Source organism: Lissotriton vulgaris, chromosome 5 (genome assembly GCF_964263255.1).
Source record: "Lissotriton vulgaris chromosome 5, aLisVul1.2, whole genome shotgun sequence".
In the NCBI taxonomy this organism is placed as follows: domain Eukaryota; kingdom Metazoa; phylum Chordata; class Amphibia; order Caudata; family Salamandridae; genus Lissotriton; species Lissotriton vulgaris.
Window position 1 is genome coordinate 715,425,791 of NC_141693.1, and position 19,286 is coordinate 715,445,076.

Sequence of the window (19,286 nt, forward strand, 5' to 3'; positions counted from 1 at the left end):
TTCTCTCTGCAGCCACGTGGACACGAAGAGGTCGAGGACGTCCAGGGGTCGGTCACGAGCTGTCCCACGAAGGCTCTAGCTAATGGCGGTGTCGGCAACTTGATCGGAGCAAACAGGCCTTGGCTAATGCAAGCCACGCAGGAATCAAAAAAGGCTCATCACTCGGACCAGCAAGGTCAGAGCGGGTGCTCCTTTTCACAGGAGAGAGGGCAAGTCTGGAGCAACCAGACACGCAGTGTAGATTGTAGGTTTCGTCGCCAAGATGGCCGCTGACCACGTGGCAAGTGGCCGGGATGGCGCGTCGAGTGGCACGATGCAAAAGGGCCCCACGCAGATCGTAGAGATGCTGGGGGGCTGATCTTCGGTGCAAGGGCTGCTCGGTTGTAGGGGTTCTCAATCCCCAAAGCACAGCGTCGAGGGTACCTTGGGTGCTGCGCAGTCAGCTTTTCGGGGGTCTTCCGAGATGTCCGGTCCCACGTCTCTCGGTGCCTCCACGGGTCCCTTCTTCGCAAGGACTGTGGATCGGGCGGTGAGAAGTCTGGGAGTCTGGGTCTCGTCAAGCTCTAGGCTCGGGCTCCGGCAGGAGGCGGCGGCAAAGCAGACGTCGAGTTGCTGGATGGTGCCTGTGTTCACAGGGTGGTCACTCCTAGGCCACAAGGGAGATGCTCTTCAGTCTTCTGTGCAGCAGAATGTCGAAGTCCGGCGTCTTCTTAGTTTTAAGTTGATTTCAGGATGATCTGAGGTGCCATGGCACTGCTCCCACTCTTATTCCCAATCTGAGGGGTGGATCACCTGCTAGGTCCCTCCTCTGGGTGCGACCAGGAAGGGGGCGGTTACACCCCTTTCCTTTGTCCAGCTCCTCACCAGGCCGGGGTCTGGAAAGTCCCAGGACCGGTTTGGACAGGCTTATGCACGAGGACACCTTGTGTGCCCCGGGCATGTCTGATTCTATTCAGCCCTGTCCTACCCAATACACAAAATCCTGTCTATGGTGGTGCTCGCACCTCCCAAGGCAGGAAACCCTTTGTCCAAGCCTCCCTCGCTGGAAGGACTCCCAGCAGCAGGAGGTCAGACTTGTGTCTGTGGTGGCAGCATCCATTTTGTGATGCTGAGGCTATGGTTAACTTTAACCGGGGTTAAGGCTATGTACATGTCGTGTCCCTCTAGAAGGGTGGAATGCTATCCCCGTCGACAGAACTGTCGAGGGGATAGTATTCCAAATCGTACGACACCTTACTCGACATGTTTTGATAAAGCCAAACCAAAGTTAGCATATAACCGCGGGGATTATAATGCACTGAAGAGTATATGGTATGGCAATATCCCGGAACAGCTAAGGGAGTTGTTCCCGACAGCTGCAGACAGGCTCAGCTCATGCTAGAGCACCATCTCACATGAAACCACGCACTCTGCCCCCAGGATTGCAGGGGCCTTCCATAGGAATGGCTTATAGGTTAACATGTGTCCAGTTAAGGTTAGATATAGGGATACTATATCTAAGTAAGAGGTGATTACACCAACTTACCCCAGCTGAGTGATCAGCCTGTTGTGTCCAAATATGGAGGCCAGGGGTGGCACAATACATGCTGCAGCCCCTGGTAGGCCTTGGCTACACCTATGCCCTGGGTACCTATGGTACACTGTTACAGGGGCCTATAAGGTGAACCAGTTCCAATTTGTAATGCACCTAGAGTGCATTGGCAATAATTTAGAGAGAGAACAGCAGGCTGTGGGTCTGATTAGCAGGCCCACAGCCACATTAAGTCATAAACCAGTGAAGCAAAAAGCAAACATTTGGGGTGACCATAGGATAGCAGACCCTACTCTCCTACAGTCCTCAGCATCAGAAACCTTTATTTTAATTATTAAGATATCGTTACTATCAATGTCCAACTGCTGTACTTTATACCTATCTATCGGTCTCACCCAAGTAGTTAATCCCCCCCATCGGTCTCCCCCTTTGACCAGCAATAGCAGGTTTGGAAAATTTTAGGTAGCCTAGTCTGAACTCGGGGTCCACTGACCATGTTTCTTGAAATACCAGAATTTCATTGGTTTCAATGAAAGATAGCCAGTCTGATAGTAGTTTATTCTTCAGCCCGGCAATATTCCAGGAGGTCAGGGCAAGATTTAGTGACCCGGTGCTGGTTTTGGCACTTGTGTGTAACCAATTACCACCAGGCACTGCACTTAAATCGGCTACATTAGCCAGTGGGCTCCCTTCTTTGGAATATGTCTCAGTAGAGCTATCATCTAACCCAAATCTATTTTCTCGAATATTTAGACCTTCCGGGGCGATATTTGTTGCAAATGAGGACCCCCTTGGCTCTGGATATTTGGTATAGGACCAAAGTCTCCCATATCCCTTGTGGCTTGATCCACAGGAGTGGGATGATAAGATATGGGACCCAGTCAATCATTTTCCTCCAGTGAACTAAGTGCCTCATATCTATTGGAGGTCGCGACCACACAAATGTTGGGGCCTAGCGAGTGCGCCGGTATCCTGTGCGTTGTCCCTCTGAAATTTGTGCTTGATTGGTAAAAAATAACCTAATGGAAGGACATTAATAGCATATTTACGTATCACAAAAGAAGCAGCCCATTCTAAGATACACCTAACCATACTTGGAGACCTGATGCTTAATACTTCACTGTCCCCAGCCAGACCTTTTTCAGATTTACCAACCCAGGCGACCCTTCTAACCATCATGAACTCAGAAATGATGACTCCCAAGCCCAGTCCTTGTATTCAAGAAATGAAGGGCCTTATTCTTAAGTGAGGACCAATGTTCCTCCTCACTGGGTTGCAGTCTCGGAACGTTAGCCAACACTATGGTATGGGGTGTAGCCTCAGGAGGAAAATGGAGAAAGACATTCGTCAGCGTATCCCCTCCCTGACCCTGTAATCTCCCCACTGGGCCCTTTGGCCCTTCCTTGCATGTTTGTGGGTCAATATGTGCTGGTATAAATGAACCAGGGGGTTTTGGAGAGATCGCTAGAGAGAAGTGTGAACAAACCAGTGCTTGTCGTGGTAACCCAGATGTATTTACCACCTAACTAGCACCCATAACCTCGGGGTGGCTACTCCCAGAATGAGGGGGATGGAACTTTAGTTATAGGGTCCTCTATTTTGTTTAATTTCTGGTCTATTGCGGCTAGTCTTGACATAAGATAATTAACCAGGGCTGACAGCTTGGCTTCCATCTGTTTTAAAAAGACATCTTGAACCTCTGTAGAGTCTAATTGTTGAAACCCATATGGGATAGGATCTACACTTGCTGCGCCCACCTCAATATTGTCAGACTCAACGAGTGGAGCTGGAATCCCTCTCCTCCCTCTTGCCACACTCTTATTTTTAGCCTGCTTTGAGACCTAAAGGCTGGCTTTCGGGGCGCTATGCGCTTTCCTTTTCTTTGCTTGAGCATTACTTCGAGGGTCTGCTGCTAACTTTTGCTGCCTAGTAAGCATATTAGTAGGGGTAGGGGTAACTGGGGGTGAGGAGGATATGCTATCCCCAGTACAGAGATCAGAGGAGCCTAACTGTGGGCTATCTGCTGTCACTAATGATGGTTGAGGACATGGAGTTGGGGCTACAGTTGGCTCTAGTAAGGGGATTTGCCCTATAGATGAGCAAAAGGGGTCCAGTGAGAGCCTTCTTTAAGGTAGCTGTATCTTGTGTATTAACACGGATTCTGCCCAAGTAAGGAAGGCATCTAAGGTCCCTACCACTCCCACTCCCGCCCTCCCTTTGCACGTAGTCTTGCTCATACCCAAAATGAGTAAACTATAGACAATTATAGATGGAAATGATCAGCTTATTAGAGAAATACAATCCCTTGATCAAATTATTACACCCCCTTCAGCCCAAGTCCAGTAACATAACATGAGCTTATGTAATGTCCAGGAGTCAATGTTGGAGGGGTGTCCCAGCCCAGCTGCTGACGGGCGCGGACGGGCCCGTCCTAGGCCCGGGCACGCCCGCCCGCGTCCCGCACTGCGGTAGCCCCTAAGCAGTTTTAAAGCTCCTCCTGGCACTTTACCGTGACGCGTTTGGCAGGCGCCACAAGGGGACGCTGGGGGATGTAGTCCCCGGCACCTGCGTCTGTGAAGAGCTGATTGCGGGAGCAAGAAGTGAGCAGGTGAGGCGTTGCAGTCCCTCGGACTGTTTTAGGGCTGAGTAGTAACTTTGGCAGCAGCAGTGGCAATGTAGATAAAGGGACCCATTTCTACCATTTACTGGAAGGAGGTTGAAAGCACAAAAAATAGCAAAAATAGGCTATGTCTTAGTAAAATGCCAAAACTGTGTAAAAATAATGTTGGTTTTCTGATAAAAGTGAGTATGTCCATGAAAGGTGGGAAGATGGTGATTCAAGCACCGCAAACTCTTTGTTGATACAATTTGCAGGAAAAAAACAGACACTTATCTTCAGCACTTTTTTCGAATTTCCCCCCCCCCAAAACAGAATTTGGCTGTATTTTAGCTCATTTCTGGGTCCCCTCCAAGAGATTCAACAAACCCTGGGTACCTTTAAAATCCCCATAATGTTACAAGAAAAGGATGCAAATTTGGCATGGATACTTTATGTGGTCAAAAAGTTACAGGGACTTATGCACGAACTACCCCAAATAGCCCCAAAAAAGGCTTAGCAAAGGGAGGGGGGGGGGGGGGGGGGGCTAGCAGCGAAAGGGTTAAAGAGGTGTTTGAGTCAGCAACCTTTTGCTCATTATTTTCTTGATTTCTTGTGAATCTTGTTTGCTTACATCTTAATCGATGGCTTTCCTTCCTTTTCATGTTTGACCCGGGAGCATAGCTGCATTACCATCCTACCGATTGGATGGATTGTCTCCTTCCACCGCTCCACCAAAGCAAGCTACGTTTTCCTTATTCTTTCATCACTCCATGAGAGTGGTTGTACCTTTCTGCACACTCCCCTGTATGCTGCTTCATCCCTCAAATACCCTACTAACATGCAGCTCCCCGTCTGAAATAGCAATATGGTTTGGATTTTGAAAGAGAGAGCAGGTTTCCCTGCTCTCTCTTTCAAAATCCAAACCAAGTTTGCTATGGGAAGTTTCCATAGTAAACAGCACCCCCTAAGCAGGTCTAGAGGGTCAGAGTATTTCTACCCTGCCCCCTTTATACGTTTTGCACACTTGTTCCACTGACTTCTTCATCCTCGCTTCTACCGAGGTACAAAATGGCTGCCAACACATCCTGGTTTAGAATGTTGACAACCACTTGACAGCCAATTAGCATTCAGCGCGTGATCGGGAGGGTGCGCTCAAGGTGCGCGGATCCACCGCACCCATAGATATATATGTACTTTTAATTGTCATTTGCTCTGGAACTACTGAACAGATTGACACCATTTAAGCAAAAGGCACGGATCTGAACTGAGGACTACCTCTTTGCCAAATTTGGTTTATTTTCGTTCAGCAGTTCGGGCTGTAGCTGCGACAAAATGTCCTATGGAAAATTGCATGGGGTAAACATGTTTTTGGACCCCCCCTTTTTTCTCTGCCTCCGCTTCACGAATCACCCGAGACTTTTAGGATATGAGCGGACTGGAGCGCCTCACCAAGTTTGAAAATTTCGCGAAGATTCGTCAACCGGCGCCAAAGTTATTCCAAATAGAATGTTGCGAATTTCCTATATATATATGTAGGTTATGTTATGTAGACGGAGAGGTACTTACCTTTAGCTGCTTCTTTGCAGCACACATGGTTGTCCATGTGCCTCTTTTATAACAAATGCATCTGTGTTCTTGTTTCTTGGTCTATTATTTTTATCATAACACATATCATGCATCATTTCCAAGGTCGTCTTCTATTTCTTCCTGGCTGGCATGATCCTGAGCCTACTAACCGTACATTTTGTCAGGGATCTGACCTTTGTACGGTGTTGTAGTATTTAGCAGAAAAGCTTCCCCTGAACTTTGAGGGAGGACTTCCCAGTACCAGTCGGGCTATGTTTCAGTACTTACAGCATCATCCTCAGCCTAGTCTTTCGGTAAACTAGGAGATTTTGTGATCTTTTTCAAACATGGCGGAAGTATCCACTAAGGCTGACTTACCCAGTTTTTTGGAGAGAAACTATTCTTTGGCCAGAGTTGAACTGTATCTTCTGGCTGCTGTTCAGTGGGACCTCATGTTGGTGAATTTGTCTGGCCATTCCTCTGTGGTTTCTGAGGATGCATCCTGCCCTTAAAAAGAATTATTCTGTTCTCAACTTGATGATAAGAGCTGATATATATGCTACCAACGCTTCCCATTTGTAAGCCAGATTTCTATTAGTTTGTTGTGGCTCATCGAGCAGATAAAGGCTGTTGTAGTTTATTAGCTACTACAGAGTTCTAGGCAAAGTTTTTGATTGATGTAACTTGTGACATACCGAAAGCATCAGCTTTTTCCACAGCATTCAGTGTCGCAGCTCTACATCTGATACAACTTTGAGGCTGGAAGGGCAACTGGGTTCAGAGGGATGGCTTTCTGCATTTTCCTTTTCAAGGATCCCAGCTTTTTGGTAATCAGTTGGAATATGTAATACATTTTTACCATAATTGTGCTAGGTTTCTCCTGCTCGAAGCTAGTGATCCTACGTTCACTGTACAAACATTTGATGCTGTTCTTCCTTTTTTTCCTGCATAGCCTGCTATATACCTATTTATTGTATAACTCATCCTGTCTTATCTGCCTTGTAACCTTGTAATTATGTGATTATTCCTTGTTTTTTTTATTTATATTCTTACTCGATGGGTCATTGCTCTTATGTCCTTCCTTTCATCATTTTTGTAAAGCGCTCTGATATCCTTTGGGATCTTGTTCGCGCTATATAAAACTTTATAAATAAATAAATAAAATACACTGTGCTGTCCATATCGCTCCTCACCCAAAGTCATCTGTTGCTTCTCTTGCCCCTCCCATCAGTTTTATATAAACAAAACGTTTTCTTTGCTCCCACCTGCACTCTTCTTACCGCTCATCACCATTCGCTCGCCTCCCCCACTACTGCTCCCAATCTTCCTTTCTTTTGTTTAACTTTGTTTAATATTTTTTTCTGTATTTTAATTAACTCTTCAAAATGGGCATCTCTATGCTGGAAAGCAAAATTTGGATAAAAGAAAAACACCTATGACGCATATGTGTGCATGAGTGATGGCGCATGCACATGTACACATCACACTTTTTTCACAATGGTATTCAGCATTGGCAATAACAAAACAACCATTTTTTTCTTTTAGTGACCGCTGAACATTGCAGGCAGAATGCACTGGCAAAGCCAAAAGTTGAGACCTACTGGCTTTGCCAATATTGGTTTCCTAACTGATTAACAGCTTACCGGACACCTTCTTACACTTGCAGTAACTATGGGACCAAGATCTGGAGGGTTTGGGGGACGATGACTGGCCCCAAGCCCTGGCATTCCCAAGGGAGGTGGTGATTAAGGCTGGGTTTTGCTTAGTACAACTCAAAATTCTACATAGGTCTTATCTTGCATGTATCACCATGGTGAAAATGGGTAGGGCAACAGAAGCGGGCTGTTGCAGACAGTGTGACCAGGTGGGAACATTTTATCATACTATTTGGAGCTGCCCCACGATGCAACATTCCTGGAAGTCTTTGGTGGCCTACATGAATGACCTATGCGGGAGTAAAATGGAAATCTCCACAAAATGGTGCCTCCTCAATATTTGGGATGCAACTGACCTAAACTATATGGAGAGACCTGGATACCCTGGAGTCTGGCAATAGCCAAACGTAACATTGCATGTCTATCGAGGGTAGCGTCTATCTACCCCCCCCAAGATAGGAAGCGGGGCATGGTGGCTGAGAAAGTGATGTACGAGGGCCGGGGTTGTCCTCTGAAGTGGAAACAATCAGCGGCTGATGGAAGGACTAGTGGTGGCCCCTGTACCTCCCTTACTCCAGCTATAGCTGCTGTAGTTATTCCTCAAATACAAATCAAATACTGTGGTTTGTGATGTAGGGGTACGGCAGGAAGTGTATGCGAATATTGTTTCCACTACAAAGATATTTTTGAAAATATATATTGCTTCCCTTATCATTATATTGACGATGTCAAAATAAACTTGCTTTTTACATGAACCAATGTTTGGTAAAGGTCGGAGGTGCTTCGTATCTGATTTAGAAAGTAAATGTACTTCGAAGTAAAGCAAACTAATGATAGATAAAACGGGCAGAACCTCTTCAAATACATAACGCCAGTCTCACAGTGAGAAATACTGTGCACTTGGTGAATGGAAGTCTGAATTTCTCCGTGAGAGAAGTTACATGCTATCTTTTAGTTTCAAGTAGGATACATACCTCAAACGCTTTGGTAGATGCAGGGGGCCTTTGAAGCTCCAGGGCAAACATGCCAATGCAGAACGCCAGGTTGTGGTACTCTACCCGCTCACTCAGCACAGTAAGCAGGAAGGCAGCTTTGGATAAGGTGCTGGTTGCGACCCAGGTCTGCTTGCTGGTTGAAACCTTGTTCTTCTTCCCCTATCAGAAAGAACAATTTAATGTGACATATTCTAATGTATTATTTTTGCACAGGATTCAGAGAGAGAGTGGGAATAACAGTGATAATAAACTAAATAAATATTGGATAAATATAATGATTGGGAAGCAGATGGCCTGCAAATATTATAACCAGATGAAGTATTGGCTGTAAACAATCAACTTCAAATGAGTGGGCAAGTTAATATGACTGGCTTTTTTAAACCCGAACAAATGGACGAACAAACGGACAGAAGAGCACCACGGATCTCCAGGTGAAAATACTTAACATTGGGACAAGAAAACTTAAGGCGCTTGATACTTTTTCCACTGACTTCCTTTTTCATCGTGGTACCACGTCCACAACAGATCCTGAACATAGGAAACATCAATGACAAAAGGTCAATGGCTGTGGAAACGCTTTTTACCTTGGCTTGAGGCTGTTCCACCTTAAGGTCTGGAGGATTAGTCAACAGGTCCCTGGCCAGCTCAACAGTTAGTCGACAAGCTTCAATGCTGTAGCCATGGGCATAGAGAGCCTCTGCACAAGCAAACAGGATCTACAAGGCATACAAAGAAAGGTGGCTACAGCTGTGCACTAAATCAAATCCTGCATGACAAACAAACCCATCATATTTTATTCAGTATCAAAACCCAAACTTCTAAAACAATGTTTAAAAAAATTAGGGCTGGCACGCGTTTCCTCTTATGCTTTTATATCGCAAAGCAACCCTAACTCAGAGCACTTTGCAAGGGAAATTAAAAACAAACAGCCTGATTCATCAAGCCGAAATCGGCTCGCAAAGGGCCAGATTCTGAGAATCTGGCCCTTTGCGAGCTCTATTTTTGCATTTGGGATTCATCATCCCAAATGCAAAAATCGGTAATAGCGATGTCGCAAGTTTGCGAGGAATTACATTTAAGGAATCTCTATTTGAGATTCCTTAAATGCAATTCATCATCCATTAAAAAATTGCGAATTCGCAATTTCGGCCTGCTATTTACCGCGAGGTCAAACCTCGTGGTAAATAGCGAAAACTTAGAAAAATGCTTTTAAAAGCATTTTTCTAAGTTGCATGTTGCACACACACATGTCCTTTGGACATGTGTGTGCGCAACACCTGTTTCAATTTGCATTTAAGGGGTGCTACAGGGTGTCCTTTGGACACCCCTGGCACCCTTTAAATCGCTATCTTATTTGCGATTAGCAAATTGCTAATCGCAAATAAGGAATACTCCCCATTCATTCCTATGGGCCTTTTGGCCCATAGGAATGAATGGGGAGTTATTCCTTATTTGCGATTAGCAATTTGCTAATCGCAAATAAGGATTGTGTAGGAATCGCAAATCTTTTTGCGATTCCTACATGAATCCCGTTTTGCGAGTCTGTAATAGCGATTCCTTATGAATCGCTATTATAGACTCGCAAAACGGGTCTATGATGAATCAGGCTGAAAGTCTTCAAGTAACGCAGTGACTTTTGAAAGCGAATACAACTAAATACAGCCAACAAAAATGGCTAATTGCAGAAGAAACTGAAAGGGCAAAACAGGTTTTAACAGAAGCAAAATCATCTTTGTAAATGTACTGTGTCGTGGTTTTAGCTCGCAAATGTCAGTTTGGAATTTATTTCTTCAAGATTAAAAAACAAACACACAAAACAAGCATCTTTTTCACAGATGTTCACCCTAAAGTGGCATTTTTCACACTGAACTAAGAGAACATTATTAACACCAGCTAATTGGCACCCATGGTATCAACCTTGGAAAAGTAAATATGACTTGTAGGGATTCACACTTTCAAGTTCTTCATTATACACTGAACTCTATGATCAATATTTATTTCCCTAACCAACCTCACAGACTATTTTATGCAAGATGCTTTGGATTAAAGATACATAGAATGAGATTATTTTTCGAAAAAAGTCCTCAACTAACACCGGAGGTACTATCTTTGTAGCAAGTAACATGTATTTTTTCATTAGCTCAAGCACAGTAAAACTCTTCCTCAACAATCCACACTCACGAGCATTTACATTTTGACAATCATACAATTGTATCACCTCCATCTTATTTTCTTGTTCAAGTGGTTTGATTCCAGTGAAGATGTCTTGCTCCTCCTCATTTCCTCCCTCTATCTTTTCCTCTTCTTCTTTTTCCACTTCCTTAGGATTCAGATAATAGGCCTGGTAGTCATCCTCTTCCTCCCCTTTGCCACCTTCTCCATCCTCTGCCACAATGCCATTCTTCCCCACCACCCCAGGCTTTGATTCCGAGTCTTCATTCTCATCTGCTGAAGGAGCATCCTCTTCCCCACTACCAACAGTTTCTTCCAAATGATCCTTTCCCACCTTCATGGCAGAAGGTACTGTCAAAGCATTGGGTTGGGGCCTCTCTGTGAAGTAAACTCCCTCTTCATCTTCAAAATTGTCCCTGTAATCTCTAATAAGTGGTGACTCTATGAAACTAAAGGTATTGCTGGCCTCTGCCCCCAGAGCCAGACTGCTGTCATCGAGGGTCAGCTCAGCCAAGTCTGGCTCGAGAGAACTGTCTTCGCTGCTCATTCGCCTCTTCCCACAATGTTTTACAGTCAAACATTTCCCGACTGGCAGTTTTGACTTGCTTACTGGGGATTTGTACAACACCTTTTCACCTTCAGTTGAAGTTCGTCTCAAAATTCTCTGGGGGGCATCAGAAGTCACTTTACGTTTTGCAATGAGCTCTTTGGGTCTCACAGAAGGCTCCTGGGTGGCTAAACGGGATCTTTCTCCAAAATGTAGGCACATCTCATGTCCTTGAGCTCTACCGGCCTCACAGGCAACATCAGAGCAATGTGGCCGACAGTTTCTTTGCTGGATTGCCTTCATCCAGCACAAAGAGTTCTTTTTGTCTGTGCTGTTGTATGTAATGCTGGGAATGGGGTATGCTTCTTCCCAGTTGAAGTAACAGGCCTCTACAGCAGGCTTGAAACCCTGAAAAAGTTTGTCCAGAGACTTTTTGTGCTGCCCTCTCTTGACATTTTCAATAACTTTCAACTGCCACTGACGAAGCTGAGCACAGAGGTGTCTGCGCCTGCAGAACGAAAACAGGATTGAGGGAGAGAGGGAAACATCATCATTATGAGGAAAAGTATAGCAGTACAACAAACAGTTAATAACAGAAGTAAACTGTAATGATGTGGATAAATAGAAAATACAGAACATGGTCTATGAGCTACTACAAAACATGAAGATGTTCCATATTGGGTGGAGGGCACTCTGACTGAGAGCCATCACTATTTTACCTGCTCAAATGTCTCTTTTCCGCAAAGTCATCAACCTGTACATAAATCAGCACTTCAGTAGTAATTAGGCTAGCACTGGTCCTCTTGCCTAGCAATGTGCAGTGCCTAAAATTATGTAAACCTCTCACCATTTCAGACGTTCTTTTCTATGCACTACTGAAGAAAATACCAGCACGTTCTCTCAAAGTCTTTGCATTAACACAATTTTGCAATCTTAATGGATTTTTCATCTGGCTGGCAGGTTACTGCCCTTCTTCAATTTTTGGTACAACTGTAAATTTGCTTTTGAGGCAAGCTCAATAAAACAAACTAGCTTTCCTATCTTAGATATTTGGCTGCCAGTCCTCTTGCTCCCCTCCTAGTTGCTAACATCTGGAATCGAGCAATGAAATAACAAAAAAGGCTATTCTTACACAACAATACGGAAAAGCCAATTTAAGGGGTATTAGTGAGAAATTCATATAACCATCAGAATACATTCTGCTAAAATAACGATACTGCTATTGGCTCGTTGAAGAGTGGTAGAGATATGTTGGATTGGTATTGCAAAGTAATAGCCCCCAAGACTCACTCAGAAGAAAGACATCCCACAAATAAATAATGAGATATTAAAAGTGCTTTCATCGTTAATAGTAGAAAATGCAACCACTGTGTTCGTCTCGTATTACTGACATTGAAAATGCATCTGCCTGCCACAAACAGCCACCTTTCTCGGCACATCTGCTACAATGTCTGAAGGCTCACACTCCTCTCTCTGAAGAGATGCACACCAATATTTGTTAGTGAACGGGACAAACCAAAAGTATCAGACTCCACTGCTGTGGGCAACACTGATGCAATCACACAAGATCCTACGGACCTTACTCATCAGTACAATCTCCCTAGTTACTTCCCTTCCACATCCCAAAACACAAGGTAATGTTAGTCGTAGGGCTATTCTTTTTAGGGTTTTACTTTGAAAAGCGAAGTGGAACGTTTCATGCTCTCCGACACAACAACCTGTCTAACAAATGCTTTACTTTTGTATATGTTCTACAAGGGAGACACGCTCGTGCCTCTTGTGTACCTACTACTAGGACCCCATGTTTTTCTTCCCCTTTCCTACTGTGTCCACATTCCAATGTGCTGTATTAATCGGAAGAACGGCAAATTCTTCCACAAAGATAACTCCGTTTGCTGCACTTGCAAAGTGAGTTAAAATGAAATGCAAGTGTATCTTTTGGGCATTTATGAGAAAACCGCACTTTTAATTTAAAAGCCTAGCTGGATAGTTTAGTGCTACAACCGTTACTTAATTAAAGTTGTAAAACAGTTTGATATTTTCTGTCTAGCAGAGATGGGCGTACTTTTAAGCTCTAATGATGTTGATAAAGGCAGATGGGGGTTCATATTTCTGCAATGGGAAGGGTCAGTACAAGGGGACAAGTGCCCAGGAATCAGCAAAGCTTGCCCGAGGCATTGTAACCAGGAGCAAGGGACAGTTTACTTTTGCCTAAAATGTAGCTGCCTGGCCCAAAACCAGATGAGAAAGATAAGCAAAGGCCGTGCTTTCCCAGGACGGACTTGAAATGCAGTTACCAGCAGGATCAAGCAACACACTCTGCTTGCTTGAACCAGCATTAATAGAGGAGTGAGGACATAAGGGTCATTTAAAGGTAGGCAGACCTGTTCTTGCACTGCCAGGGGCGCAACCGACAAAGTGCTTGGTCTCTCATTCTAGGATGCAAAGAGTGCCTGCCTGGTTGGGTCTGCGCCACAGAAAGACTTGGGCTCGCCTGAATGACTCTCATCCCTTGGAAACTTGAGATGGGATTGGGGCGTAACCCCCTGCTCAAAACGATGGCTTTCCTTGGCATGGGAGGAGTAGGCAGAATCTGAGCCTTTCAAAATGTATTTAGTTTCTGCACAGGTTGCCAAACCTTGATTAATTTTCCCTGTTTTCAGCTTAACCTGCAGTTGGATGTGTGCAACAGCTCATTAACCAATGTCTTAGTCCAACAGGAATAAAATTTAAAAAAAGGCCTTGTGCTAAAAAAAAAAAAAAAAACATGCTGACCAAACTGCCCTCCCTAACTATCGGCCAATTTAATTGTTGCCTTTTACAATAAAAATCATATAGAAGCGTGTTAATCAGCTAATCTCTGATTTTTTGGAACAGTATCAGATCCTAGAACCTCTACAGAATGGCGTTCGACCAGCATAGAGTACGGAAACATCACTGGTGTCGGTTCTTGATAACCAGAGAATGTCGTCAGGCAAAGGACATCCTGGGGCCTTACTGCTACTGCATCTACTTGCCACACTAATTCTATGTCAGGACCGGAGGCTTCAGATTATGCTATATCTTCCTTCGCTTTATTAACATAAAGAAACCACAGCAGCTTAGGAAAAGATATAATAAGAACAAAAAATGCTTTAAACATAAAGCATTGACGTAATGTTCAACAAAAAATCAACAACAACTCCCAAGAGTCTATTTGCTTGTAATAATAGTCCATAGTCCTTTGTCTCTGTCCATCATCACTATATAACCGGACTTCCCATCATCTTCCTCCTCTTTCTTCGCTGCTCCCGCAGCCAGATAAGTGCTTTTCTATTTTGTCTTCTTTTACTGTGATTGATTGTCTTGTGTGCGGTCTTTGGGGACTCCTTGCATGGTTTATTCCCTTTCAGAGTCCCCGGTTGCGGGAACGTTCTATCGTTCCTACGCGACTTTATTCCCACTTGTGTGCGGTGTGTACATAGACCGCAAGGGGGCGGCCTGTCGTCTCGCCGACCCTCCGGCGCGCCTCCGCAGTGCGAGGAGCCACGCCGTGGGGTCTGCTTGCGCAGGGGCCGACCCTCGCGTACCCCTCTGACACCTGGTGTTCCGGGTCTGTACTTTACCAATTTTGACGCCCTCTGGGGTCTGTATAGCGGTTCTGACCGCGTGAATCGCCTTCGGGCGAGATCTGTGCACCTCTTTTACCCGTGTGTGGCCTAGCGCGCTTGAGGGGTACGTAGACCCGGTCCCGGCGAGGAGGGTCTGCGCGCTTGGGGGTTGGTGCAGCCCACCTGCCACGTCAGCTGGCCCAAAACGTGATTGCAGCCGCTGGGCCTGCCCACATTCGAGAACTTTCTCGGTTGCCGCCCTCTTGGGTGCCCCGCATTTGCCCCTTGGTTCCGAGATGGAAGGGGAGTACGATGAGGAGGCCTGCCCCTATCTGCAGGATGATGAGTTTTATCAGGCGGTGGACAACTCCATCTATCGTTGCGTGACGGAGGTGGTAGGGCCCATGGAGGACCGCCTTTCTGCCCGCATCGTGGAGGAGTGTGCGAAGCTGGCAGCGGCGCAGGTGCCTCCGTCCCCCGAACTCCCAGGGACGTCCGGCGGGTTGCCACCCGCTCCGAAGAGACCCCGTGGTGAGGGACCTTCATCGGAGGCCCAAGGCGTGGACAAGGGCGCTTTCGAGCGACTTCGTGACGCCTTCCTGGCCAAGGCGACGGCGGTGCCTCCGACGCCCTTGGTGGACCCTGGCACTTCGGGCGACGTGTCTACGGCGCCCGCCTCCCCGATCTACGACTCTCCGGACACGGATGACGACGGGGAGTCGACCCGTTCTTGGCTCCCGACACCTTCAGCGAAGGAGATGCCCCGAGACGAGTCGGGCATGCTGGACCCAGACGAGATCGTCCACCCCCGATCCGCGGCCTGGGCCCCGGGGGAGACGGTGGCGAAGTTTGTCGCGGGCAGGCTGCGCAAGCCCCTGGAGAAGGAGGCGAGAGGTTGCCTGCGCGGGGAATGCCCTCGGCCTACTCTGGAAGGGAAAGTGGCCATGACACCAGAATTGGACCCCAAGATGGCCACCTTCCTGGCGAAATTCATGAAGGACCCCAGGAAGGGGATCGACCGGTCCTGGCGGGCTTGCCAGGACAAGTTGTTGGATGCGGTCGGGCCCGCCACGAAGATCCTCGATATGGCGGAGGAGGCTCGAGCGAATGGCACCGCCATTTCACCGGAGGTGCTCTCCAAACGGGCCCAGAGGGTGATCGTATTTTTGGGCAACGCCAACTGTGCCCTGTCCACGGAGAGGCGGCGTTCGCTCCTTATCAAGCTGGATCCGAAGCTGGGGGACCTGGCCTCGTCGGAGGCAGGTGCCGTGGCCCAGGGTGGCCTCTTCGGTGAGCTTTTCATCCGCGAGCTGGGAAAGTTCGTGAATACGTTCACGTCGCTGGACAAGGCCCAGTCCAGCATCAAGAGGGTGTTCCACCAGCGTTTTTCTGGAGGGGGCGGTCGCGGCAGGGGCCGCGCGATCGGCCGTGGTCAGCAGACCAACAACCGTGGACAAGGCTCCGGAAGAGGTCAGTACCAGACCTCGGCCAACTACACCAACTTCTACCCCACCAGGGGACAACGCTATGGTGGCAGAGGGTTCAAGAAGAACTCCGGACAAGGAAATGCCCCCGGTAAGTGTACTTTGCTTAGATCAAGTGCCGATTGGGGGGCGGCTGGCAAGCTTTTACGGGGAGTGGGAATTGCTCACTGCCGATGCTTGGGTTTTGCAAACTGTGAGAGGTTTCCATATAGAGTTTTACGACCAGCCAACTCAGGTGAGGCCCCCGCGCCCTATGGTTTTTTCAGATTCCGACGCGCGCTTGATAGACGAAGAGGTCTCAGACTTGCTGCGCAAGGGAGCCATCCGTCTATCAACGCGCCACCCACATGGGTTCCTCAGCAACGTCTTCTTGGTAGACAAGACAGATGGGGGCAAGAGGCCTGTGATCAATCTCAAGGAGTTCAATGGGTGGTTGGTCTACCGTCACTTCAAGATGGAGGGGATCCACCTCCTTCGGGACGTGCTCCTCCCTCGGGATTGGATGGTGGTCGTTCCCATCCACCCCCCTCATCGTCGTTTCCTACAATTCCTGTGGGACGGCAAGGTGTTCGAATTCACCGCCCTGCCGTTCGGTCTTTCGTCGGCCCCGTGGAGCTTCACGAAGGTCCTCCACCCGGTAGTGGAGTTTCTCAGAAGTCAGGGGGTCCGTATGATAGTATACTTAGACGACATCCTCCTCATGGGGCAGTGCCCAGAGGTACTGGCAGGACAGCTGCGTCAAGCTGTCGGCCTGCTTCAGAGACTGGGGTTCGTCATCAACGGCTCCAAGTCGGTTTTGGTTCCCACTCAGCAGATCACCTTTTTAGGTTTCGTGGTGGACTCGGTACAGGCGGTCTTGAGCCTACCGGGTCGGAAGGTCGCAAAGATACGACACCTGCTTCGGCAGACGATCGCGAGGGATCGTACGTCACTGCGCCATGTCGCCAAGGTGGTGGGTCTTCTATCGTCCTCCATCCAGGCGATTTTCCCAGGCCCGCTGCACTACAGGGCTCTTCAGCGCCTGAAGGCGCAGCATTTGCGCCGTGGGATGTGTTACGATCAGTGGGTCCCCCTCACGGACGAAGTGAAGGAGGAGATGTCATGGTGGCTGTCTCACATGGAGGCATGGAATGGGTGAGCGATCTTCGGGTCGGCTCCGGACTTGATCATAGAGTCAGACGCCAGCAGGTCGGGCTGGGGCGCCCGGTGCGGGGATTTTTCCACCGGCGGCGCCTGGTCGTCAGAAGAACAACAATTGCATATCAATTGTTTGGAGCTCCTTGCGGGCTCCTTCGCGGTTCGCTGTTGGACCAAAGATTCGGTGAAGGCTTGTGTCCTGCTACGGATGGACAATATTTCGGCGGTCCGGTATGTGAACCACCTAGGAGGTCCTCGGTCCCGCGCCTTGGCGGACTTAGCGAAGGACTTCTGGGATTATTGCCTGTCTCGTCACATTGCTGTGACGGCGGAGTATCTGCCAGGCCAGTGCAATCAGGTAGCGGATTGGCACTCTCGACATCTCAGGGATGCCAGCCAGTGGAAACTGGATCCGGGAGTCTTCCGGTGGCTACACTCCCTTTGGGGCCCCTTCTCGGTGGACCTCTTCGCGTCCCGTCTCGACCACCAGCTGCCTCGGTTCTACAGCTGGAGGCCGGACCCTCTGGCGGAGGCTACGGACGCGTTCTTGCAGGATTGGAGTCGGGAACAGCCGTTTGCGTTTCCCCCGTTCTCCATGATCATGCGAACGGCGGCCCAAATACGCCGCCAGGGTGCGGAACTGGTGTTGGTTACACTGCTGTGGAGGTCTCAAGTATGGTTTCCGGTTCTTCTGGAACTTTCTTGGGATTTTCCAATCCTACTCCCCCTGTTTCCTCTGCTCCTGACGAGCCCGGATCAGGAACCTCACCCTCTCGTCATGCAGAACACTCTCCGCCTCGTGGCGTGGAGGCTCTCAGGAGACGCTGGACGCTCCCGGGCCTTTCGGGGTCGGCTGCGCATTTGCTCTCCAAAGCATGGGCCGATAGTACGACGAAGCGTTACAGATCCGCTTGGCTTAAGTGGATGCGTTGGTGTTTACGAAGGGATTTGGATCCCATGGTCGCCGGCCTTGTTCCCGTGCTGAATTTCCTGGCTCATTTGGCCGACAGGGGTTTAGCGTATAGGACGATCAATGCTATCCGGTCGGCGATTTCTGCGGGCCACGATAACATCGATGGCCACCCGGTAGGGGAACACCCTTTGGTGTGCCGGCTTCTGCGGGCGGTTCGCCTCGCACTGCCGCCAGAACCCAGGTACTCCGTCCTTTGGGACGTCAATTTGGTTCTGAATCTGTTCCTGTCGTGGCCAGCGAATTCTTATCTGTCTCTTAAGGAGCTCTCGGCGAAATTAGCCATGTTGTTATGTCTGGTCTCTTGTAGGCGCGTCTCAGACGTGCGCGCGCTGGATGTTTCTGCACGCATTTTTTCCCCGGATGGGGTTACTTTTACGGTGGGCCGACGCACTAAGACGTCGTCGCGTTCCATTTCTTATCCAGCCTTTACTGACACTCCTAAGTTGTGTGTCGTGCAATGCCTCAAAGCATATGAGGACCTGACCTTGGATCTGCGCCCTCCGGGCGAGCGTCAGCTGTTGATTGCCCTGCGGAAGCCACACAAAGCTGTCTCCTCCCCCACTATTGCTCGGTGGGTGCGTTGGGTCATGCAGGAAGCGGGCATCAATACTTCTCTCTTTGGAGCACCCTCCGCCAGGGGGGCCATGGCCTCTAAGGCATTCTCGGTGGGTGCTCGTCTGGAGGACCTTATGCGAGCAGCGGACTGGTCCTCGGATTCCACCTTCAAGAGGTTTTATTTTAAGCCGGTGGTGGATTTGGCTCAGTTGGTGGTAAGTAAGCTTTAAACTAGCATAATCTGAAGCCTCCGGTCCTGACATAGAATCGAAATTTGCCTAGCTTACGTAACGGTAAGTTTCAATTCTATTAAGGACACGGAGGCGAGGATTATCCCACCCGGACTACAGTGGTGTCTCTACCCACCCGTATGGCAGTAAGTAAAGCGTTTTCCTTTACGTGGTCAGTGCTGTGTTGTTCACTGAATGCTCCTCGCCTTGTTGTCGCATTTTCCTGGGCCACCTCGCTGATACTGTTCCTTT

The 19,286-nt window shown here is 48.1% G+C and overlaps 1 protein-coding gene across 1 annotated transcript in view; it reads right to left on the bottom strand.

The window, feature by feature from the left end:
• ZSWIM8 (zinc finger SWIM-type containing 8) overlaps positions 1-19,286 on the bottom strand; it is a 2,802,584-nt gene that overhangs the window by 1,595,306 nt on the left and 1,187,992 nt on the right. Inside the window, exons 10-12 of the mRNA XM_086922151.1 lie at positions 10,565-11,573; positions 8,931-9,062; positions 8,326-8,505 (exon numbers count right to left, since the gene is read on the bottom strand). Coding sequence (XP_086778277.1) covers positions 8,326-8,505; positions 8,931-9,062; positions 10,565-11,573 — 1,321 coding nt within the window. The remainder of the gene's footprint in view (positions 1-8,325; positions 8,506-8,930; positions 9,063-10,564; positions 11,574-19,286) is intronic.